This window comes from Cupressus sempervirens, chromosome 5 (assembly GCF_028749045.1).
Source record: "Cupressus sempervirens isolate cs-2001-9-10 chromosome 5, ASM2874904v1, whole genome shotgun sequence".
NCBI classification, from domain to species: domain Eukaryota; kingdom Viridiplantae; phylum Streptophyta; class Pinopsida; order Cupressales; family Cupressaceae; genus Cupressus; species Cupressus sempervirens.
In genome coordinates, this window is record NC_143122.1 from 944,686,520 (window position 1) to 944,713,583 (window position 27,064).

General features: G+C 36.1%; 1 protein-coding gene across 2 annotated transcripts in view; it reads left to right on the forward strand.

The window, feature by feature from the left end:
• FTSHI1 (FtsH extracellular protease family) overlaps positions 1–27,064 on the forward strand; it is a 189,419-nt gene that overhangs the window by 152,510 nt on the left and 9,845 nt on the right. For both annotated transcript variants that reach the window (XM_089833042.1, XM_089833041.1), the window contains 3 exons: positions 214–300; positions 436–548; positions 661–910. In XM_089833042.1, coding sequence (XP_089689168.1) covers positions 214–300; positions 436–548; positions 661–910 — 450 coding nt within the window. The remainder of the gene's footprint in view (positions 1–213; positions 301–435; positions 549–660; positions 911–27,064) is intronic.

Consider the following 27,064-nt stretch of genomic DNA (forward strand, 5'->3'; position numbering starts at 1 on the left):
AAGATTAGCTTCATTTTCTACCAAGCTCATGCTTTGTTAAATGTTTGCATCACCTGAATCTCAGAAAGGATATCGAGCTCTGTTGATCGTTTTCTGAAATTGATTGTGGTTTCCTGTACATTTAGCTCTTCTGTAGGAGTGAAAGTACTGAATGTTTAATGTTAATACCTAAATGAGTCTTATTGGTGTTTCATTATCTTTTGTTGCATGCAGTCTCTTTCACGAACAATTTTTACCAGGTTTGACGATGATGAGCTTTATGTTTATGAGAGACGACCAAAACTTCTGCATCGACTTCAGGTTTGACTTCCTCTTATCGTCTTGCCATCTTAAAGAAATTGCGTGCATACAAGTTAAATGGGCACTCAAACGAATTCCTATTATATTGGTATAGCTGTATAGAGATTTCTGAGGTGTTTACAATACTTCACCCAGGTACTGCTTGGTGGTAGGGCAGCTGAAGAGGTGATGTGTGGACGGGATACATCAACACTGTCATTAGAATATCTTCCAGATGCATCTTGGCTTGCTCGCAAAATCATTTCTGTGTAAGAGCTTATTGATATTGAAGGGAACTTGACCTGATGATTACTATTTCTGTTTTTGTTTGTTGGACAACATGACATTAAAAGATAAATTGAACCTCTTATCTTCATGCAGATGGAACTTGGAGACAACTATGACTATTCATGCAGAAGGGACTCCTTGGACGCGCACTTCAGGCATTACTGGTCCACAAACTGAGTTTGAAGGTTCACTATATTCAGATTATTACTTTCACGAAGAATCACTTAACTATAATCTGGATGATGACATCAACTACAGGGCTATAAAGTTGCTAAATGACATGTACAAACGCACAGTCACATTGATAAAACGTCATCATGCAGCTTTAGTCAAAGCTATTTATGTAAGTTCCCTATCTCTTGACATGCGGGCATGCATGATAAGTAGATTGATAAAGAGAAGCTAGGGTTTGATGTTTCTGAGTTGACCCTTCTGCACTGTGTGCATAAGGTATGTCTATGATTACAGTTTGTGCATAGTCTATGTGAGGGTTATGGCATTTTATGTCAATTGCCACAAACATATGTAAGTGTTTTTTTTGCATCCAGGATCAGTTTTTGAGCAAGATACAACTGTAAGTCTAACTCATATAAATCTGAAAACTTCTCTGTATTCTGAAACAAAACTTGTCAGCAATCTTAGAATGAGTTTCAAGGGACAAAGTCAAAACACTGCTACAATTTTGAATGTAAACAATATCAAACTACCTACACTGTTATATCTGATTATCAGGTTTTCAAAACTAGTTACATTTCCTTTTCATCAGTAGGTGTCATGTCCCCATATTTATAAGATTTTATAATAAACAAATTAATAATAGAAAAAAATAATTTTTATAAAGAAATTATAATATGATATATTGTTATATATTATTAACATAATAAGGAAAATAAAATCATAGAATTTGATTAATATAATTCATCTATTAATTAGTAAATAAATAAATTAAATTATATAATATAATAAATCAATTTTAATTTATATTATATATTGATATATATAAATTAAAATATTTATCAATAAATTAACATAATAAAATAGTAATGAACTATTGTTGTAGAGACTATAGTAATGAACTATTTTATAATAGTAATAAAATAGTTTTGAGGAGCGTGGATGGCCAAGTGTAGAGATTGCGGAGATGCGCTAGGATTGGGTCACTACGAGAGGGATAGGTATGGAGAGCCGTATAGAGGCTCTCACTAAGGAGATAGTTCGGCTACATAGGGAGGCTTATTATACCCTTCGAAGGAGCTAGTCAGACTAGGCAGTCACAAAGAGGGCTCGGGAGGAGTCAGTTGTCAAGGTAGCAACAATCAGAGCGAAACTAGATGCAGAAAGGGCAGCTTGGGAATCTGAGTGGGCAGCACTCTTTGCCCGATAGAGTCAGCTATAACAAGTGGCAGCAGAGAAAGAATAGGGGGCAAAAGGGAAGGAGAAAGAGCTTGAAGAGATTGTTGGAATGATGCAGTCAACTTTGGAGCTTTAGATGGAGGCTAAAGCAGAATTGAAAGCATGGAAGGAGCAAGTGTATAAGCTATGAGTAGAGCCAAACGAGCTTAGGGCACAGACGACTACTACACTAGGGACACATCCCTCTTTGTAGTGTCTAGATATTGATGTAATTAATTGTTTTTGGTTGTAATTTGAGTTTTGTTGTAAGGGTTGTCTCTATTTTGTCATCAAGAGATGACTTAATTTTTTGGGGGGATGATGTTGTTGGTAAATTCTATATTGTAGCTAACGGGTAGAATTGTATCAGAAAGGGCGCGTGACAGTTGAGTCACGCTTTCGAGAAAGTATATGTACACCGTCTGGAAGGGACTTTGGGACATCATTGTAATCATATTGTAAGCATTGGAGTGCATATTGCATATATGAATAAAGTATCTGTTTTGTGTTGAGTTGTCAGGTTTGGACCCAAGAGCTTGGGTCCGTGTTCGGATTCATCCGGGTCCGAATTTGAGCCCGGGTTCGCAGCGGGTCTAGGCAGGGTCCGTGTTTGGGCCTGTGGGTTTTGTGGGCGGACCCACAGGCCCAAACACGGACCCTGCTCGGACTCGCCATGAACCCGGGTGAATTTGGAAGGATCCGCGGCATATGGGGCCATAAAGTGGTCATAAAACATTTTAAAATGAGTTTTTTAATTGTTTTTTTTCCAAACCGTGAAGGAAGGCATATTAGATACTTTTCATTCATCTAATCCCTCATTTGCTTTCTCATTTTGCTCTCTCATTTTGGTGTGGCAATTTTGCAAGTTTGAAGAGAAGGTTGTAGGGAGTGTTTGTGGAGTCTTAAATCCTTCAAATAATCAGTGCTAAGTGTTCCAGGTATGTATTTGATGCTTCCTTTTGCTTCTTTAATAGTTTTATTATTGTTCTAATTTTTTATCAAGTTTTGTATAAGTTTTGAATTTTTTTAAATTTTTTTTTTAATAAATTGCAAGAATCGTAGAATGAATAGTTAGGGTTCAATGGGTGGGGTGGGATCCCAAAGATTTAAAATTGATAAAAACTCTGCTTTGTGGAAGTATACATGAAGAATTGAGCAATGTGTTGGAGGGGGAGGGTATATATGGAAATGCAATTTTTGCCAAAACCAATATAGAAGCTCATATTACTGGGTTAAACATCATTTGATAGGCCCACCAGGTCAAGGGATTAGCATGTGTGAGGGGCCCCTAGAGGGAGGTAAAAAGGGGTTGTTGGCTTTTCAAATAGTAGGCATGTTAAAAGAACAACAAGAGGCTGATAGGATAGTGCCAAAGGTGGAAAAAGATAAATCAAAGCAAAATCCACCAACACCACCCTCTCAAACAACCACTAGATCACATCCCTTCCTACCTACCCCATCTGTGAATGAAGATGAAATAGAGACACCCCCATCCTACAAGAGAGGCCCATTAGATAAGGCATTTGAAAATGAAAAGAGAGAAATTGTTGACATAAAGATTGGGCGTTGCCTCATTACGAATGGTGTTTCATTCAATCTAGTGAGATCACCTTATTGGAGAGAGATGGTGCAAGTAATAAATGAAGCACCTCATGGTTACTGAGCCCTTGGATATGAAAAGTTGAGAACCAACATATTGCATAATGAGAGAAAGAATGTAGAAAACCTCCTCAAACCAATAAGAGATTCTTGGATCCAAACGGGGTTGAGCATTGTCTCTGATGGATGGAAAGATTGCAAAAACCATCAATTAATAAATGTGATTGTTGTCTGCCCCAAGGGGGCAATGTTTTTGAGGGCGGTTGATTGTGAAGGGTAGGTAAAGGATGCAAATTTATTGCCTAACTTCTCATTGAATCCATAGAGTCCGTGGGAGTTGACAATGTTGTCCAAGTAATAACGGACAATGCTAAAGTTTGTAAGGCTCCAGATGCTTTGATAAAAGCATAATATGAGCATATCTTTTGGACACCATGCACTGTCCACTCCTTGAACTTGGTGATGAAAGCAATTGGCACCCAAATTGAATGGGTGAAAAAAGTGTATGAGGAGGGTGAATAGATCCAAATGTTTGTGAGAAACCACCATATGTCACAAGCAATTTTCAGAACTTTCTCCCCCTTGGAATTATTGAAGGTAAATTTTAAACTTTATTTAGCTTCATTTATCATTTTAATTTTTGTCATACTTTACATAATTGAATACGTATTTTTAAATTTTTGTGTTTACATATTTGATATTTGAAATTTGTTATTATATTAACTTACAATTTGAATTAACATGGTAATAGGTTGCCGAAACAAGGTTTTCTTCACACACAATCATCCTAAGATGAGTTGTGAGGGTGAAAGGAACATTGTGTCAAATGGTTATTAGCAACAAATGGGGTGGATCTTGCAAGATCGCATTTAGGGAAATACCAAAAATATCCAAATGGAAAGATTTGCAAGATTGCATGTAGGAGGGGGAGTTATTAAAAATCATGCGAAACTCTTTTATCATAATAGCGTGGACGAACAACACGTTTTATGGGCTGTTTTGAATACTAACATTAATACTGGTATTTTCGAAAACATTTTAGAGTTTCGCAATCTGAAGAAGGTCGAGGTCTGTAAGAAATTTGTGAGCAGGTGGGGGCTTTCAGTATCAGAGGAAACCATGGTGGGAGAGAGAAATAGGAGGGAGCTGTCGGGAGAGGCAGGGAACTGGAAGGAGAAACCGAAGGTTTGGCGCAAATTGGAAAAGGGCAAGATTTCTCGATTCTTGGAGAAGCTTCATGGTTTTGATATAGGGATAACCAAGGTTATGGTGGATTCCTTGAAAAATGGGAGAGTCAAAATTGATGAGGTCTCCCACCAAGTCAATGTGGAATTGATAGCCCAGGTTGTCAAAATCCCTTTGGAAGGGACCAATTTTTTCAGAGATAAGAAAATGTCGACAAATGCTGTCAAAGTTTTTTGTGAAGGATGAAAAGGAGCTGAATACGCTTGTCAAGGTGGAGACGTACTACAAGATGGAGTCAATCAAAAAGCTATGGAGGTATGTTCTTAGGATCATCATTGAGTATATTTCCCTGGACCCCAGATTTGATAGGATAAGAACGCATCATTTTGTCTTGCTTAATCACTTTAGGCATAAAATCAAAATTTCTTTTCCTTTCTACCTTTTCACCTCCATGAGCAAGGGTATCGAGGGTTTCAAGAGAAAACCCACCACTAATCCAGCCCTTCATGAGGGATTACTCCTCCTGGCTTATGATTATTTGAATGCTCAAACTAGGGGAAAATCCCTTGGTGATGCTGGGTGTGCTTTCGAGGAAACTGGGAGCTCGAACTCCGAGGAAGTGCAGAGCATAAAATTGGAGGAAGAGGAGTCCAAATCCAAAGAAGAAAGGAAACCCTCTGCCCGCATCCCCTGCAGAAAGAGCCCAAGAGGTTTACTCCTCATTCCCCCTAAGCTTGAGCCTCAAGAGGTGGAGGGGGATAGTGAGGATGAAGAGGACACTGATTCAGAGGAAGAGGAGAAGGAAGAGGGCGATGAGAAGGAGGAGAAGAAGGGGAGGGATAGTGAAAAGGAGGAGGAGGATTCTGCCGACGTGTTGGTGAATCCTAAGAAAAGGAAAGCAGAAGAGGCCTTTGACACTAAAGACCAGATTCCTAAGATTCTTGGCCCTAGCCCCACTTCTTCCCCGACTACAGACATTCTGGGAAAAGAGAGTGGGGAGGTGATAATGAAAAATAGGTCTTGGAGGAATTTTAATTCGAATAAAGCCAAATTGGGGATTGTCAGGGAGCCTTTGAATATTCAAGTGATGGAGGATATTGATGGCAAAACCCATTATGATGATCTCATTGATCCTGGTCTGGTTGTATTTTAGATAACGCTAGGGAAACTGGGCTTAACCTTTTGAACAACGCTAGGAACAACATGATAGACAATTTCTGGTCTATCAAGTGGTTGTTCCATGAAATTGAAGAACTCAAGGGGAGAAAAAGCCAGGAAGGTGACCAAAACAGAGGTAGCGACCAGGGGAACAATGAAGAGGATAGAAGCCAGGATGGAAGCCAACAACATATCAACATCCAGGATCACAGGGTCGACCAGGAGGACAAAATCACAAAGGTTAAAAAAAAGAGTCCAAAGGATGGAGTTCTTCCACCAGAACCTAGCGAATTAGGTGATCGCCACCTTGAATACGCTGAATGATAATATGAACAGCCTGGGTGAATCATTAATTAGTGCTAGATTTGGTGGGGAAATTTTGGAGAAGGCCAACTTGGACAATGGGCAAGCTAAGGATTATCGGAAAGAGACTAGGGACCGCGTGGATGCTTAGAACCAAGACCAGGAGGAGGCGGACAATAGGAAGACCATAGAAGCTGCAGAATCCCTGCATGTAATGTCCCTGCTTCCAAGTTAAGGTTGATTGATGTAACTTCTAGATGGTCTCTGAGTTTGTTCTGAATTCTACAATCTTATTCTGTCTTTGTGTGTATTACTGTCCTCAGTCAATGACTAATATTCGGTTGTTATTTCTTGTATATGGTCACTGCCTGTGATTTGCAATGACTCTATACGTGCAATTTATTGTATAGCGCACTGATGTTGTCCACGTTGCTGACTGTAACCTTTGATGACCACCCCTTTCTAATCGTTCCCTAATTGATTCTCTATAAATCCCCTCTCTATAATCCAGTTTAGGATCTCAGCATTATGAATGCCCCACAGACTCTAAGTTCACTCTGTGTGGAAAGATTGTATGCCTGTAAGCTTCTTATATTGCCTTGTTCTTCAATTCTTATTTAATTTTCCTATCAATATTGTTTCTATATTCAGATGAGTGTTTTAAGATTTAATTGGTAGTGTTGCCTTCTATTTTTCGTTACCCATGATGGATGTGTAGTTCAGATTCTTGGTTGAGATATCGTCTAAGCACTACAATAACTGACTGCCGATGACTTCTTTCAAATATGATTGATTCTTCCTCTCTAGTAGTATGGTGTGACAACAGGTGTTTACTGGATTTTAGCAACTCCTCCAATGAATCAATATTTGACTTTTTCACTTCATGATTCGCAACTACTTTCTGTGTCTATAGTCTGAGTGACGTACTTATTGGTCTTTGCTACCACCTATGCTCTTCACTCTTTTTGTTCACGGTAGTAGGACTTATATTGTTTAGTACCTTCTCTGGCTGGAAGTGCTTGGTTCTTGTAATCGATGCCTTCCTTCTCTCACGTGGTTATTTGTAGATAGTCGTCTTTGTTCGACTAGGCTGTGAGTGGTAGAGTTTTGATGCTTGACAATATAGCTCCTTGAGTGCTTGTTAATTCCCACTTACCTTTGTTCTCTTGGATGTTAATTGATCAATCCCCACATCTGAGATAATCTATTCACCTATCTTTCCTTCGTTGGATTGTTCGCTTTTAGCAGATTGGCGATGTTTTTATCTAATGTGCACTCTTAGTAATCTTCCGTCCGCCCTGTATTTTCCTCCCTACCTTTGAGGAGTGAATGATTTCTCTTTAATATGTCATGGATAGTCATGATATGAGGGGTTGCATCTCGTCACCAAATTGCATCCATTCATCTACTAAATCTATATTATTGATTTAGTGAACTTCAACATGCATTACATCTTTTCCACGGCAGTGACGATCGGACAAGTTTTCTTTAATATATGGATAGCTGTTATTAATGATCACGTAGGCTCTGTTTTTGATTTCCAACTGAATCGTCACCATGTTGTGCATTATATATCTGCTTATTTATGAGTAATTTGCATCTCTTTAAACGTAGTTACAATATATTTACATAACGTAGATTATTTTAATTATTATTTTTATAATTGTAATGTTTATTACATAATATTCATTTGTTTTAATATTATAATAACACTTATTTAATATATTATTAGACAGATAAATGTTTAATATAGTATTATATTAATAATATATTATATTGTATTGATTTAACAACAAATAATATAATTATGTAACAATATTAATATTTATTTGGCAATTATATTCATTTATTAATATTAAATATTATTATAGTAATAATTGATTTTATTATTTAAATATTATATTAATCATTGTGTTATTTGACCTCTAAGATTGGGGATATCACACTGCAGGTTCTTGATAAAGAGAATTGATAGTTAGGTTGTTTTTCTTTCCTAGTGTAGCTGGTTCTTTTTTGATCTAGTTTTACTGGCTTTTTGTTCCTAGCTGCGGGCCGGTTTTACAGTTGGCTTTTGTTAAGCTGCTTCGTTTACCCTAGACTTTATTGAATACTTCTATTTTTTGATATGCTGTAATACTTTCGGGTGTCAGGATCCCTGTAAAACCTATTTTACTTAATAAAAAACAAATGGGGTGGATGGAAGCAAGCCGATACAGAAAGGGCTAAAACTGTAAAAGATATGATCTTGAGTGATGATTTTTGGAATAGGGTGGAATATGCATTAGAATTCACCGAGCCCATCATGTCTATGCTTTGGTATGTCGACATTGATGAGCCTTGTTTGAGGGACATATATGATGCCATGGACTCCATGCTAGAAAGAATGAAATTGGTAAGTTAAAATTTTTATACAATACTTTATCCTTGTTTATTGAGAGATTTTTATTTTATATTTTAATTAAGTTATAAACACTACATCAAGATAAGTTACAAGTACATCATTTTACATCCTAGGTCATTCAGAGGAGAGAGTAGGATTCTGAGGATACCTTGTACAATAAGGTGAAGAAAATTGTTCTACATCGTTGGAATAAGATGACTGCACCTTTACATCTCATGGCATATGCACTTTCTCCCAAATATTATAGCAGTGAGATATTTTCTATTCTTGGTAGAGTGGCACCATATAGAGATCCTGAAGTTGCTATTGGGTATAAGAGGGCATTTAGCAGGATCTTTAGTGATCTTGATGTGGCATCAAATGTTAGGAGAGAGTTTGTAGATTTTGTCTCAGGCAAAAATGCAGACCTTGATGCAATCAATGACCAAAGTAGAATGGATGCCATTGGATGGTACTTATATGGGCAAAGTTACATGTACCTCCAACCTCTTGCCATTAAGGTCTTGTTACAAGTATGTATTTAAGTTTTTTTTCCTTTTCTTATGGCCACTTAGCTTGTCGAATTAGCACTCTTAAATTCCTATTGTATTGTAAAATTACAATTTCTAGTTTTTAAAAAATTGTGTTGGTGGTTTCTCTAGGTTGCAAGCTCTTTTACTGCTGAGCGGAATTGGAGTACATACTCCTTTATCCACTCAGTGAAGCGTAACCAGTTGGGTTCGAAGAAAGCAGAGGACTTGGTATTTATTCACAACAATTGGTGCCTCCTATCACACAAGGATCCAGGATATAAGAAGGGACTAGAGAAGTTGTGGGATGTACTTTTCGAGACTTCTGACTTGGATATGACTGTCCAAGATATATCTAGAATTGCCTTGCTAGATGTTGAGGAGGATGTGGTTGCATTTGGGGCTAGTGGGACCGGTTTGGGTTCCAATGATGAGGAAAATGATATAGATGAGGATGAAGCCATTGATCCCTCATATATTGATGACCCATTTGACCCTTGAAGGGCATTTGCATCTTTGATACTATGAGTCTATGATCATCGATAAACTATGTTTAAACATTTGTCATTGAGTCATTTATGATTTATCACCATGTTTCAAACTTTATTAAATTATAATATATTATCTATCAATTTGATGAAGTAGTCTATGTTTTGTAATTCCATTTTGCATTTTAGTAGTTCAATGTATAATTTTATTTACAACATTAACATAGATTAATGAGTGAGTATTTAATGTTTATCTTTGACATTTGGCATTGATCAATAATCAAGTAACATTGATATATTCATACTATGAAATGATTTAGTAAGTTAGTTTTACAACTATGCGAGTTTCTTATATATATATACTCATGAACCCAAATGGGGAAAGAAAAATTTGCTCCAACTCACGAACCCGAACCCCGAACCTGAATCCGTCCTTGAACCCGAATCGACAACTTAGGTTCTGTGTTATATCTTACTGTACTACAAGCGATAAGTATCCTTTTACCCTGTACAGTAAATAACTATTAGGTGAATAAGAACACTAATCAATCATAATTATAATCTTTAATCCAATAGATGCCTCTATCCATAGAGGGCAAGCTTGAATACTTAAGGAGAGAGGTAGGAAGGATCTTTTTAGGAAGAGGCCTCATCAGAAGAGCAACTCATGGATGCAGAGAAGAGACATCGAATGGAAGAATAAGGCAGTCTTGTATTGAAATCGAAACTCAATGGGAGACATAGAGCAGTTGTGGATTGAAATCAAAACTCAAGGGCCTCATCTTATGTGTATCTTGGGGTCAAGTTTTGTGGACCCCGCTTCAGTTTGAGGTCTACAATCCAACCCAAGATTTGCAAAGGGCTAGGTTTCCTTGCTATGTTAGAGAGGCAAAGCTTTAGACATTACTTTTAGGATACTTCTTCTAAGTTGTCCCTCTTGGACTCTTTAGTCAGACCTACCATGCTCTATGGTTCTATGGTGTGGGGTTGCTCCCATCTTGACTCTGATTGGGCCTCAATTGAGTGGGTTCAGACGCTTTTTCTACGACGTATCATTAGATTTCATCGGTCCACCCTGCACAGTATTATCCTTGCTGAGTTGGGTGCAAATACCTTCAAGCTTGGTGCTATCTTTGACTTGATCTGGTATCTCCACCGTCTTTGTTTTTTTGTGGATTCTGTCGATAGTTGTGACCAATACCCCTATTTGGCCTATTGCTCCTCCACTGCTATTGCTAGCTTAGACACTACCACCAGAGCCCGTTGTTGGTATGCTCAGGCCACCACCCTATTGAGATTTGTGGGAATTGAGATTGACCGCTGCCCCCATTTCAATTGTCTATGGAAGCTCTTGCTCACCTTCTCCGCCCTTGGCAGGAGTTGAACAAACATGTTATATTGGACATACAAATGCTACATTGTCGCAACCTATTGGAAACCTCTGGGGGGCTTTGTCCGCGGATGGCCTTTTATGCGGAGCACTTTCTAGATATTCAGGATGGTATCATCGCATGCTTTGGCTATCTTTTTTAGTGTTGGTGCCATACCTTGCGTATCTCCTTAGGTTCCTTCCGTGTTGGTTCTCATAGACTCCGGATCTATAGATTGATCATCACATTGATAGAGATGATTGGATTTGTCGGTTATGTTCTTTGATTGAGGCCGAAATGAAGATCTACTTCATTATTTCGGTGTCCCATCTATTATGAGATTAGAGGGAGGTTCTATTGTTTGTTTAGAGAGTGTCATTTCCTCTCCACCTTTTTCAGTTACCTGGATCAGAGATGCCTTGTGCTTTACCTACAGAAGACATTGCAGCTTTGTGACCACACTCTACAGTTACTTTTTCCTCAACATGAGGCCTCTGATCAGCTTATCATGACTTTCTTCTCACCCTTGCTTCCCACTCGGGGTAAGAAATGACCGCTTGACCCTTATACCACCTATCACTCCAGAGCTGTTAGATCCTACATCAGGTCCACTCGACAATGTCACTCCTCTAGTGGTACTCAGAGATAGACCAGGACCCTGTGTGGTTCCTTTCGATAGGGTTACTACTCCAACGTTCTCAGCGACATACTAGTGCCCTTGGCAGTCTTAGTCCGTACATGTCTGTGTGAGATTTTTTTTTGCGGAGGATAGGCCCTTAGTCTTGGCGTTCTTTGCCCTCTTTCTCTTCAGCTCGCTTTCTTGTTCTTTGCTTGCTCTTTCCCAGATACTGTTTGGTGTTCCCTTTGTGCTCTGTCTCCTCTATTGTAAGCTTTCCGTCCATTAGACCCTTTTGTTGCTCTCTTGTTGGACATTAATAAATTTATCTTATCTTATCTCCTCAATGCTGTATCAGCAAACATGCCTTTCACAGTATTTCAGAATTCCAAAAATACTTTTCTTATCATCATCTATGGTGACAAAAGATTGTTATTATTGAAAACTTCTTCACAATTTCGTTGAACTTTTCACACTTTAACTCTGTTTTATGAGATATCTTTAGATTCCCAAGCACTGTACTTTTCACTTACACATATCTATCTTTAATCAAATGAATGAATGCATAAATATATGCATCAGATGAGTCACTAACTGCCATCAGTTCAGAAGTTATCGCAAAAAATAATCACAACTGTCAACTGCCGCCCAACCTCCTTTTCATCATGGCTTTTAATCTTAGCAACCGAGCCTCCTGCCATTGTGACCTTTTATAAGTGTTAATGATAGCAGAAGGCAATCTTTTAAACTATCAAATTCTTAGGCAAAGTTTATATGTGTATTTATTGTAACCAATGATCTGCATTATCAATCTGAAGAAATTCATTGATCAATAATATAATGTATGAAAACCATCTTCACAGCCAAGAATTCTATTCAAAATCTGACTAAACATGATGGAGAATGATTTACTAAATGATATTTTTTCATCTGCATACCTATGAAGTTATGAACATTGACAAGAAGTCAACCAAAGCCCTGTGCTATCCATGTCTTAATCAGAGACACGTGCCATCTGTGTCTGTGCATGATATCTTTTTATCAATTTTTTTTAATCTTGAAAAATTCATTTAATGAATGTTATTCTAGTCTGCAAAATGACCTTTTTATTTGCTGACAGCCAAAAATCTTGATCACTGTTGATGATAAACTTCTTTCTTTCTGTTCATTTGATCTGAAGTGAAACATGGATCGACATAATCTAAAATAGAAGCAATATTAAACACGAGCATATTCAAAGAGATGCTTGTGTATTTCTGTTCAAAAAGAAAACCACTGTTCTGTTAAGAATCTGAACATGGTCTGCAAATCAACTATTCTGCTTGCAGAGATCCAAACAACAAAACATAAGGTATCCCTCAATTTCAATTGAGCTTATGTTTTGTGTCATTTGAAATAGTGATATAATCTGAACAACATTCAACCATAAAAATGATTCAAAGTGAATATTACAGTCTGATTTGACATCAATGACGAAGTAGTTTAACAATCTCTCCCTTTGGCATTGGTGTCAAATACAATAGAAAAATTAGTCAACCTGCATTCATTGTGGAGGATCATTTCATTATATCTGAAATTCGACCTTAGTTACCCTGGTTCATCACTTTGCCTTTCGGTTTGCCTTTCGGACCAGGTCTCGGTTCGAACCAGTACCTGGTTCGGGTCCAATACACCAAAAATACTTGCAGGGATCGATTTCTAGGAACATGGTTTGAACCTGGGCAAATGTGTCCCAAGAAAAAACAGTCAAAGAGTACAGTCTCTACCAAAGATTAAAGGATTACTCTCCGGGAGTCATCTAGGGCAAAACAACATATAACAAGAAGCATGAGAATACAACAATATATCAAGATAAGTTGCTTTCTTATTCTCAGTATCTTAAATATAATATTATGATTTTTCAGAATTAGTAAATTTATATTGTTGTTCTAACTTCGAAATAAAATTTATGTTTCAGGATGACATTAAGAGTTTGGACTGCTTGAGGACAAGCAATTTCAGGTGGGATGGACTGTGATATCCCCACTTCGCGGATATCATTTAAATAATAATTAAATAATAAATAGTCAAATAATTAAATAATATAAAAATAAAATAAATAAGCTAAATAAATAATTATAATATTATAATAATATATATGTAAATTATTATATATAGATATAATGAAATAGGATGATACTAAGCTGACTAATGACATGAAAATCAGATACTGTAGGAAGCAGTAAAATATGTGGATACAGATTTGATTCAAATCAATAACCTTTGTCTCGACATTACTCCGAACAAGACATAATGTTGGAATAGACATCATAATTATCCAATATTATAATCCTAAACTACTATTGCTAATTATTCCAGATATTGAAGATTATGATAATTAGATATCATTTGAATTGATAATAACCTACCAAAGAAAAATGTCTACCCATCAATATACATGAACGACAAACTGATATAGTTGGCATCGTCAATGTTAAATTGATTGGCAACAATGATAAATATTAAGTTATGCATTGTCTAAGAATCAGACAAACCAATTGCAATGACAAAGGGGTTTGAATAAGAGGCACGTCTATTCTCTCCTATAAGTACGATATATATGGGAGAAGAAATCCATAGGGTAGGGGACCATCAATCAGGAACATATCGAAAGAAAATAAAGTAGCACCCAAGGGCATTGTTTGTCATTCATACGAACACCCAATATAATAGAATAGAGTAATTGCAAAAGAAAGGAAAATACCAAATCAGAGACATAAAGGTGTAAGTAGACAACACAAAGGGGCAGAGCAGATAGAATCACAATCATGCAATATTTAAGAAGACGTGGATAGAAATAAGGAAATACAAAGCAGCATACAAGTTTCAACAGAGAAGGCAAAGACGTGAACATGGATTTCTTATTCCTTATTGAAGTTGGTCAGACAGATACACAGTAAGGAGGCATCTACAGTAGTACATCGAATCAACATCAAATACTGTCCCTTCTTCCTTATTTATTCATAGAAGATTTTATTCTATCTAGAACAAAGTATCATTAACGTTGTCATGCACTTGAGTATAGTGTAAATTGGAGACATCTAAGGGTCACACCAACGAAGGAATGTAAATCAGATATGACATTTACTATAGCACTTACTGCTTCTAGCAATAGTATTCAAGTTACATAGTAAAATTATTACATCAATTACCACAACAAACTGTGGAAAACATTCTGACTAAGTTTTCTTAAATAAATTATCAGACCGCAGGGCCATAGCTAAAAGAATATAATATTTTACCAAAGATCAACTATAATCAATACATCCTCACATTCCTATCAGCCATTTCATAGAATTTGATTGGCATTGGAGACAGTGAAGTTTAAGTAATCTCTTACAACACAACTACTACAAGAAGTGACATTTCATGTAACACCCTATACCTGCTTGACCCAGATTTTCTTTAGAGTTTCAATCGAAATTGAGCTTGAATTAGCCATCCTATGGAGCCCACCAAACACATTCTAATCTCTTTAATTTACCTAGAGTCCCTCCATCACCTAGAAAGGGAGAAATTTTCAGACCAATCCATCTACCTCTCATCCTTTCATCCCAATGAGTCATCTTAGCGTGTTTGGGAACAGAATTAAGCAATCTGTTGTTAGTTAATTCAATGATAGAGACTTCAATCTTTTGCTTTAATTAATCAACAAGCAGCTGCTTATCTTGGAAGATTCTACTGTTCCTCTCCTTCCCTAGTTTCCATAGAATTATGGAAGGAGACATAATCCAAAGGCTATGATATATACTATCTGTTCTTACCAGAGGCCAAGAAGTCAACATACTCATTGAATTTGGAAAAGCCAACGTAACTCCCAGTTGCGAACATAGCTAATGCCAACATGACCTTGAGTAAGGGCAGTTAAGAAAGAGGTGGTCTGCAGATTCCTCATCAGATTGACATAGTGGACATTTGTTAGGCCCTTGAATACAAAACTTTTAAAGCCTTTCTGCTGCAAGGGCCATTTGATGAAGGACAATCCATGAGAAATATCTTGGGGAAGGCAAAACTTATCCCAACACTGATAGAGAGGGAAAGGAGATGGAGAGAATCCTTGAAGAAATTCAAGATACAAAGAGCCCATTTTGAGCTGTACTCTCCATTTTTGTTCCCATTTCATATGAGTTTATCATCCCCTCCCTTAAAGGAGATCACTCTGGATTGTAAAATTGACTAAAGAAGAAATTTCTCTTCTAAGGGAATGTCTTCAACAGTTCAACATCAAGATTTCCCCACTTCCAATGCAATCCATGTTCTCCAAAAATCACGTAGTCCTTCACCTTTGTTCCCCATCTCTCTACCAAATAAGATTTGGGTTTCAGAAGGGAAGGATAACGAATAAGGGGCTGATAACCACCCTAAAAGTCTTCCCAAAACAAAACCTCCTTTCCATCCCCTAGATTCTATGAGAGCTTATTCCTTTAATTTAATTATGGAAATAATATTTATTTACTAATTTAATAAAGTTTTCGAGTTGTTAATGTTGGCCTAATCTTTAGATCTTCCTAGAGATCTTTATAATCGGATTTTGTGTTGTATTTAAGCATATTTAGATGATATTGGATTTGGTATGAATTTGTTTGATGCTTTCCATTAATTGAATCTCTGAGGGTACAAACCTTTAGTAGATTGGTTAAAGGGCTGGATGAAAGCACAGAGAGATTGTGTACTAGGTGTCTGGATTGTTCCCTGCAACGCAAATCCTTTTACAACATGGTGAACGGTCAAAATGAGAGTCCATAATATAAGTCCACAAAGTTTTTTAAAGTCTTGCAAATGTATATGAAGTAATAAATAACACATTAAAACACATTATTTAATATATATTTATTACTTAATATACATTTGGGGGAATTATTATTTTTTCATATACTATAATTAACACTTTTCTAATTTATATATTAATTAAATAAACAATCAAAACTTTAAATATGTTTACATTATAATGATCTTTAAATTTTATTGTAATGTTTACATTAATCTATTTTCTATAATTTTAATTTATCAATTGTAAAACTAAAATTGTAAAACTAATATATATATATATATATATATATATATATATATATAAAGTTTCAAATTTAAAGTAATATTATTTTATTTTAATAAATAATTAAATTAATTAATTTATTTCAATTTCATCTAACAATGTTAAGCTATTTTTATAATTTAATCAATTTATTATTATATATAAAAAATTAAATTTATATAAGGAAAATTAAATGTTGAATTTTTTCTGAACTTTTTACCCTTGGCGAACTTCATCCGAATTTTATAGTTGTTGAACATGAACATGAACTCGAAATCGGACCTTTTGACTTAGCTGTAACATCCACTTTTTTCGGGTCTTAACGAACAACTTATCATATCAAAGAAATATAGTTAATACTTCATATTCATAGGAAGATAGTTATAACAATTATGTTCATGTGAATGAGATTAATGGTTACAATCAGTTAAACAGAAATTTCATAACTAACAATTGAAGACACAATTAATGAATTTAACAAGGAATTTAAAATCTACATACCGTAGAATTCAAAACCGAAATTTATCTAGGGATGCTTTTGCAAAACCCAAATTAGTCCATCTATATCGCTCAGGTACAAATAGCTATACCACCTCATCGAAATGACAAATACCATCAACTACCACTATATCATTTAGGGCATCAAATACCACTGTATCATCCCTTTTCTTTCTATTGTTAACTATGGCAATAAGATATAGTTAGAAGGTACACTCATTCATTATTCACATAAATGAAAGATAGAAATAACAATCCATCAGATAAACCTATCTCTTGCATATAGATATATTTCATGTTCAGTTGGAAGATCAATCGATTTAAGTGGTTACCAATTACATTGATGAGAAAAGTTGCTTTCATCAAAGGAATAACTAAATCAATGATATAAATCAATCCATCATATCTTCTACTCGTATAAACATGATAAAAGTAAAATATGTGTTATCAACAAACGTTTGAATGCATAACTTATGTCTGTTTGGTGCATGTCTTGGCATCTTGTGGAGAGGGGAAACATTGTGAGGGGCTTTTCCTCCCAACCATGGACCTTGACTTATCCCCACGCAATCTCTAATGAGAAAGGCCCTTCTTACCCTGAAACAGACATGGAACACATTGTCCAGCCACTGAGCATCTTGGTACTTAATTCCACCACTCGACTTGACAACTGAGTATACTTGGACAATTATGAGCTAACTTGGATGTTCTTTTGGAAATCATTATATAGTTTACCATGTTTATATATTGAAGTTCTGATTTTTGTTACTTTCCCTTGCAAGAATTCCTTCCTCTTCACCCCCTTTCATTGCCTACTCCAGCTAGGGTGAGTCCTTGGAGAAAGTAATTCTCGTTTTGATTTAGATCATCTTGGTTAATCATGGATTCCTATCCATTGGTGGGTACAGCGCAAGTAACAAACTTATGTAAAGATGTAATTTCAGTTCTAGCAACATGCCGGTTTGATATTTCAATACCACACTTTAGAATAGAACTTGTTGTAAAGTTTACTTATAGATTTCCTTTTCACTGCTGAATTATGTATATTTCCTGTAGGTACAGTCAATGCCAATGAAGTACACAAGTGTTGTACATTATATATAAAACTCAATGCAAAATGATGATAAATATTATTCAATATCGGTGTTTGAGATGCCTTCGATCTGCACACATTAATCAATTACTATGTTGCAATATCGAGCGGCATATACATTATATATGATGAGGACGGGTACATGGGTGAATGGGCATGTCTCCATTTGGAGACATGTCCATTCATCGATGTGCCTGATCGGTGGAATGGTCACTCCCGATTATTAGTCATAACAAGAACTAATTCCATTTAAGACTTAACTAAGTCTATTTGCAATTGATAACAATCAGTATAAATACGATTGTTTCCTAAATTCAAATTTGAGATATCACTTTAACAATAATATACATCGACAGTTCTGAATGCTGCGATCTTCATTAAAACATTAGATGGTACTCATGTACATATACATATCGATATTCTACATATCGACATGTGTATATATATCAAAGTAACAAGAATCGAAATTGAATCGGAATCGGCAAGGTCGAATCGAATCGTGAATCGGCAATGAATCGGCGATGAATCGGCAAATTTGAAAAAACCCTTTAAATTTAAAGATTTTAACAATTTAAAACTTATTTCATGCACCCTTTATTGAATATAACTTAAACACACTATAACATCATCAAATAGAAGTTAAAACTTAACATACATAAACATGGAACATAAAATCCATCACATATGTAACTATGTTATCTAAAATGTAAATTGTAGGCTAGCTGAAGTAAATAGAAATCAAATGATCATAATGATTTAAATCATAGAATGTATGTAAGATGATCCATAAGACATCAAATCATAAATGTATGTAAGAATCTAAGATGAAGATCCATGAAAGTTTGAAACATATGTCTATCAATGATTCAGTATCAATATCTGTAAACAAAATATAAAAACAAGGCTCTAGCTCAAGCCTCAGACTCAGTCATCATCATCATCCTCAACATGATCCTGAAGCTCGGCTGTAGCCTCAGCCTCAGCCTCTGAGTATCCAATCTGCCTAGTAGCAAGGCGTCTAATGTAGGTCCTAGAGGACTGCCGAGCCATATCTCCCGCATGTAAGATGGGCTCATGAATGTCGCTAGGGCCTGTGCTTGTGTGTGCACGTGTGCATCTACCAATGGCTGAAGAATGTGCTCTAGCTGCCTCAGCCTCTATATCTATTTGGTCAACCCACACACGGTCTTCCTCAGTGAAGACTAGATCCACAACCTCTGTGAGCCACTCTGATTCTGGATCAATCTCCTCCAGAATGATCGGAGAGGAGTCAGTGCCCAAAATCTGTCTGATCCTAAGATGGAGGTTGTAATGAACAAAGACAATATTATTCAACTTCTGCACTGTCAACCTGTTTCTCCTCTTCGAATGGATGTGCTCGAACATGGACCAACTGCGCTCACATCCAAAAGCGCTGCTTGGCTGACTCAGAATACAAATGACAATTTTTTGAAGTTTTGGGGTTGTGGCCCCAAACATTTGCCACCATCTATTTGCAATAAGGGAAAAATTGAAAATAGAAACAATTAGTCTCATTTACAAATTACAAGTTAACTCTAAAATTACATAATCAACTTTAAGTTTAGAATCTAGATTCATGAACATTGAACATATTATTTAATTTTTACCTGGCTATAGTGTTGTCTAAGCATTTATGGCCATCCTGCCAGAGAAAAGTGGCCCCTCTTTATTGTTGAACTGGTCTAGCTCAACAATCGCAGCAACGCTATCTTCATCGCTACTCAACCTCTGAATCATTGTGTATAAGCCAGTGAGAACTTCCGCATCCGCCTTGAACTTAGGACGGAAACGATATGCCGGATTTAGAAAGTAAGCTGCTACATGGATGGGTCGATGGCGCTGATTCTACCATCTCCTGCACTCCTACATATTGGGCTCTGATGGCCTCCTTGGCCCTATCCATGCCCTCATAAATGTAGCCCATAGAGGGCTTCTCCCCATTAGTAGTTCATAGCAAAGCTACAAGGGGCTCAATGACCTACATATAAAGTAAAACAAAAAATTTGAGTCAAAACTCAAATATAAAATAATATAACTTAAAGTAAAAGTAAAATACTAAATGTTAAATTGCAATAAATTTACCTGCAGGATTTCTTTAGCGGGTTTCCAAAAACCATCCTCATCAAATATGCAATTCGCCACATCCCTCCCTGCAGTGGTCGTAGCATAGGAAGAGGAAATCCACTCCCGCCCAACAAACATGCTCCTCAATTCATCCCTTGATGTCAACAAGCACTGCAAGGTGATGAAATTCGAGGCAAACCTTGTGATACCTAGGCGAGCTAACTCCTTGCCTTCTGTGTACTTCCTCATTGTGCTAAGGACAAATGAATGATTATAAATGAATTTGCATATGTTTTTTGCCCTTTCCACACATGACATGACAAACTCAAGTTTGCCAATTTCCTCCAACATGAGGTCAATGCAGTGTGCCGCACAAGGGGACCAAAATATAGTGGGGTGCCTCTCCATCAAAAGTTTACCTACAACAATTTTAAGTCAATTAGAAATTCAAATTTCAAAATTCAAATAAATTTATTTTCAAAACTTGAAAAGTTAAAAGTTTACTTGCAGCAACATAACTTGCTGCATTATCCGTCACCACCTGGATCACATTTTGTTCTCCCACGTCTGCTATGACTTCCTCAATAGCCTCACATAAGTTTTTGCATGTGCGGAAGTATCAATGGATTTGATGAACATGGTATATCCTACAAGTAACAAAACAACGAATTAGAATATTAAAATTGAATGGATCATCAACAAATTAGCATTCAACAAATCAAAATTTACAATTATGTATGTAGGAAAGTAGAATGATCAATCACCTCCACAAGATACAAGAAAATTGAGGAGTGTTCTATTCCTCTTATCTGTCCAACCATTAGTCATGATGATGCAACCTTTTGCAATCCACTCCTTTCGGTTCTCCTCGAGCTCAGCCCTCATGTCCTCTACCATCTCATCCAAGAGGTATCCACTCAACTCAGCCTTAGTTGGGGCTTTAAAACCCGGAGCACAAATAGCAACTGCATCTATCATGTTTTGCCAATAAGGAGCCCTATCACAAATAAAAATTTAGATGTCAAAGACTCAAATTATAAAACAAGTAGATATAATTAAAGTTTTACTTTTACTTTTAATTTTAACTTTAAAGAAAACAACGAAAGAGAATCAATTACCTGGCTGCAATAAATGGAATGTTGCAAAAGTACCAAAATTTGCATATCTCCTTTCTGGCAGCATCATGAATCTCCTTGTTCAAACCCATGCCCTCAAGTGTGGGTTGGGAACCAGGAGTAGTGCGGGGCACAAAGTAACTATCCATTCTGTTTTATCGCACTCTAGGCTGCAATAGGTTGGTGTGGGACTCTGTCTCAGTATGTGACCGACTAGCACTAGCACTAGCACTAGCACGAGCAGAAGAACTAGGATAAAAAGGAGGCATAGAAGAACCCTCTCTAACACAACCTACGGATGCAGAAGCTGATGTAGATGCAGATGTGGATGCGGGAACATGGGAGCCAATACCCCTTAACCCTTCAAGTTGCATTTTCTTATTGGCTTTGTCTTTTTCAATTTTTTCTAATGCCATTAAGCAAGTGCGTTTTGCCTCAGGAGTTTGGTGAGTGCAAATTGTAACATCGTGTCCAAGTATAGCAGCAATTTGGTATTTCAATCTATAAATACCTCCAGAAGTTATCTTTTTTTTACAAAAAATACATTTTGTTAGATATTTGGTTCTTCCAGGAAACTCTTCGTTATATTTCCAACATTCATCTTTTCTACCCATTGCAAATTTGCGAAAAATGAAAGCAAAGGCTGCTGCAATAAAATTTTATATGTAAAATATCAAAGATTTGAAACTAATAAAAGCTACAAAACAACAAACCCTAGTTTGCAACTTAGTAAAAATAAAGAACATTCAAGATCTAAACTAAAAATCTTGAAAACTATAAAAATTTAACAAAAAATGCATAATACACTAACATGCAAAATAAAAAAGAGCACTTACCTCTTGCAAATGAGTTGAAGAGTGTTGAGATTGGCTCCTTAATGCTCCCAATGCAATTGATGGCCTCCCCAAATGGATTGCTGATTTCTTTTGTGCTCTTTCTTCTTGCCGGTTAGAAACCTATGTCTTTTCTTTTCTCTTCTTCTCTCACACTTTTTCTCTCTTCTACTCATGTTAAACAAATAGAAGGCCCTTTAGGGTTATAACAAAGAGAATAGGTAAAAAACAAAGTAGAAAAAACAAGTAATGTTTTTTAATTTTACAACTCTATACTTTACTGGCCGCGGGCGATTCATGCCGATTTTATCAGGCGATTCATGCAATTTTTTGGATGAATCGCCCAAATCGGCGATTCAGGCGATTCACCTGATGAAATCGGCGATGGCGATTTCTGACTCCAAAAGAATATAATCGCTGAATCTAATCGTTGAATCACCAATTCAGGCGATTTTTGGGTGATTCTCGTTACTCTGATATATACATGTGTATGGTCTTATGAGATCAGTTCAATTTTTTGAACCAAAGCTATTTGTCTCAACACTCCCTCTTAGCTAGGGAAGACAAATTGCATATGAATATTCTCATTATAAGAAGTAATATCCTTTAGATATATATAAGAAAATCAAGTCTCATGATATTCTTTTCAGTTATGGGGAGTATAAATATATCAAGTCACATGATATACACCATACTAGTTCATGGTATATTCATAGATATTAAGTCACATAATATCCATCATGAATTTGAACATATTGATCTTCAATAGATAGCAAGTCACATGATATCCATCAATATGCTCTCTTTTAACTAACATGATCTTTCTTTGAATATCAAGTCGCATTATATTCATCATGATAGTAATCTAATAATAATAAAGTCGTCACCTTATATTATCAGAATCAACATTCCATTATAAAAGATTATCTCCTTAAATAATGAACATAGGGTAGGCCCATGAGTCATAGAGTCACATATATGACGAAAGAATTTACACTTTAAACATCTTTAATTAATTAAACAAATTTTACAGGGTTGAGACTCAATCTAATAAACTTACATTTCAATCAAGCCAAGTTTCTTTATGAAATGATCAACTTTCACTTTAGGGAGAGCCTTGGTGAGAATGTCAGCAGTTTGATCACCTATATTAATATATTCTAATTGAATAGTTCTTCTTTCCACCATGTCTCTCACATAGTGGTAAGGAATCTCTATGTGCTTGGATCTATTATGAAATACTGGAGTCACAGATAACTTAATACATCTTTGATTATCACAATGAATTGTAGTAGGTTTCAAAGGTTCTCCAAACAAGTTTTTCAAAGCCACACTGCTTCTCAAGATCCTATCGCTGCTGCAATATACTCTGCCTCAATAGAACTTTGAGCAACAGAAGCTTGCTTTCTGCATATCCAAGAGATCATGGCTAATCCTAAACTGAAGCAACATCCTGATATGCTTTTCCGATTTTTTACACTTCCGGCCTAATCAGAATCAGTATATCCATGAAATTCCAAGTTGGTATTCTCATATTTGAGTTCATATCGAATAGTACCATGAAGATACCTCAATATGTGCTTTAGAGCTATAAGATGAATCTCATGAGGTTCACACATGAACTGACTTAATGCATTCACTGCATAGTAGATATCAGGTCGAGTATTTACAAGATACATCAAGGACCCAATTATCTGTCTATATAAGGTGAGATCAACTAGTTTGGATTCAACACTTGCTTCCTTTAGCTTGTGAAGATTGGTTTCCATAGGTGTTGACATGGGTCAACAGTCCCACATTCCAAATTTTTTCAAAATGTCAATAGTGTACTTCTTTTGATGTAGAAAAATATTACCAGACTTTTGACATACTTCCAAACCAAGAAAGTAATGGAGAATTCCTAAATCTTTCATTTCGAATTCAGAAGCCAAATCTTTCGTACATTGATCAATAAGGTGTTCTTCCTTTGTAATTAGAAGATCATCAACATAAAGAATTAGAATTAACATATCACCTTTAGTTACTTTGAAGTAGAGATTTGGATCAGCCACGTTCTTGGTGAATCCAAGACAAAAGAGATATTTATCAATCCTTTCATACCAGGCTGGGGGAGCCTGTTTAAGTTCATATAGAGCCTTCTTCAATTTACACACAGAAGAAGCAGCATCAAGAGTTACAAATCCTCTGGCTGTTCCAGGTATACTTCTTCCTCCATCTTTCCATTAAAAAAAGCAATTTTTACATCCATTTGATGGATTTTCCAACTTTTGGCTGCTGCAATGGCTATTACAGCTCTAACAGAAGTGTACTTGGCAATTGGTGCAAAAATCTCTTCAAAATCAATTCCTTCCTTTTGAGGAAAACCTTTAGCCACAAAACGAGCTTTATGTTGTGCAATGCTGCCATCTGCAACATACTTGACTTTGAAGAGCCATTTTGAAGACAATAGATTTTTCCTTAGGTCTTAGAGCTATGTTCCAAACATCATTTTTCAGTATAGAATGGTATTCTTCCACCATGGTGTCTTTCCAAGCTTGATGTTTAAGTGCTTTAGAAGTGCTAGAAGGCTCAAAATTCAAGCTCTCACATATGAAAGCATCATATGTCAATTTTCTATGTCTCTTGCTATCTTGGAAGGTTCCTAAAGGGGTTGCAAATCCATCTCCTTCCTGTATTATTTACCTTGCCCAAAGTGGCCTTTTTTAGTGGTCAAGACTCTTGAGTCTCTGGAAGGATTTCAATTTCAGTTGTAGTCTCTTCAGGAAATTCCCTTTGAATCTCAAGAGCAGGAGTCTCTTCTTGAGATACATTAAATGTATCTAGTTCACGGTGGTTTTGGCTCTTTTGAAAGCAATGTCTTTCTCAAAGATGACATCTCTACTTAGTTCTATTTGTTTCTGTCCAGGAATGTAGACTCTTTATCTTTTTACTGTTTCACTAAAACCAATGAGAATGCCCTTTCTTCCAAAAGGTTCTTAGTCCTTTTCTCCTTAGGTACATGCACATATACAGGACATCCAAATATCCTTAGGTGGCTGATGTCAGGTTTCTTTCCAGAAAATGCTTCTTCAGGAGTCTTATTGTCCAAATGTGAGTGAGGACATCTATTCTGAATATAGACTGCTGTGTTGGCTACTTCAGCCTAAAAAGATATACTCAAGTTTTGATAAAAAATCATGGCCCAAGCAACTTCTACAATAGTTCTGTTCTTTCTTTCAGCAACCCCATTTTCTTGAGGATTGTAAGGGACTGTGAACTCCCTCTTAATCCCAGTTAGTTTGCAGAACTCTTTAAATATTTCTAAAGTGTACTCCTTCCCATTAGCTGTTCTCAGAATTTTAATGTTTTTACTAGAGGCGTTTTCAGTGATAGTTTTGAATTCTTTAAATTTAGAGAGAATTTTTTCAGATTCTTTGCATTTAAGGAAGTATATCCATGTCTTCCTTGAGAAGTCATCAACAAATATCAAATAGTACAAGTATCCTCCTATAGATGGTATAGACATGGGCCCACATAGATCAGAATGTACTAGTTCCAACACTTCTTTAGTTTTGCTCAAACTATGGGGAAATGGCTTTTTAGTGTTTTTCCCTAAAGCACAACCTTTACATGATTCATTGTGAATATGTTTTAACTTGGGCATTCCAGTTACCATCCTCTCCATTGAAGTTAGGGCATGAAAGTTGATATGACCTAGTCTTTAGTGCCATATTTCATTTGAATTAAAGGTCTCATGTACAAGTGCAAGGTTTGTCTTAACACATAGCTCATATAGGAGCCCTTGTTGTACTCCTATTGTTAGAGCCCCTTTATTGGTTGAATTTTTAGGCCATTCTAGTACTTTCCCTTCCATGAAAGCAATTTTATAACCATCATCTTCAAGAGCGGATATAGATATTAAATTCCTCTTAATACTTGGTACATAGAGAACACCAGAAAGTTGAATAGAATTTCCATATTTCAATTTTGTGGTGCAGGTCCCAATTCCTTTTATTGAGTATGCAGAGTCATCACCAATTGTAACTTCATTTGTTTCTATTTCCATGCTTTCTAGGTTATCCTAATATCTAGTGATGTGTCTTGAAGACCCGCTGTAAACTATCCATGTATTCCTTTTAGTTGATATTTGGCTGGATAATGCAGAATAGAAAGCATATTTCTCATGTTCATTTCCTTAATTAGACTTCTCAGATTTTGCAAAAGATGCTTGAGGTTTAGATTTATCGGGACAATTTATTGCATAATGCCCATATAGATCACATTTGAAGCATTGGATTTTGGACAAATCTTTCTTCTGTTTGGTTTGTCCTTTTCCATGAAATTTTTTTTTCCTTCTTTCATTTCTTATAAGCATTTGTATTAAGAACTTGAACATCTTCATCTAGGGTTTTGTGTTTTCCCTTGATCATTAATCTCGATTCTTCTTGAAGACAATTTGATCTTAAATGATCCATTTTACGGATTTTAGACCTAGCACTTATGCCTTGTACAAAGGATTCCCATGAGTTTGAAAGTCCTTCTAATGCTATCAAGGATAACTCTTGATTTTCAATCTCATAACCAAGTGCAGATAATTGATCTCTTAAGTCCATGATTCTCATATAGAAAGCATTTATAGTTTCTCCTTTATTCATGTTTATACTATTCATCTGCCTTTTAAGAGCAAGTTTTCTACCAGTATTATTGATTATAAATGCATTTTCACGAGCTCGAAACGTATGATAAGCTGTGTTATGTTTTGCCACAATAGGTACTATGTCGTCTTGAACAATATCAACAAT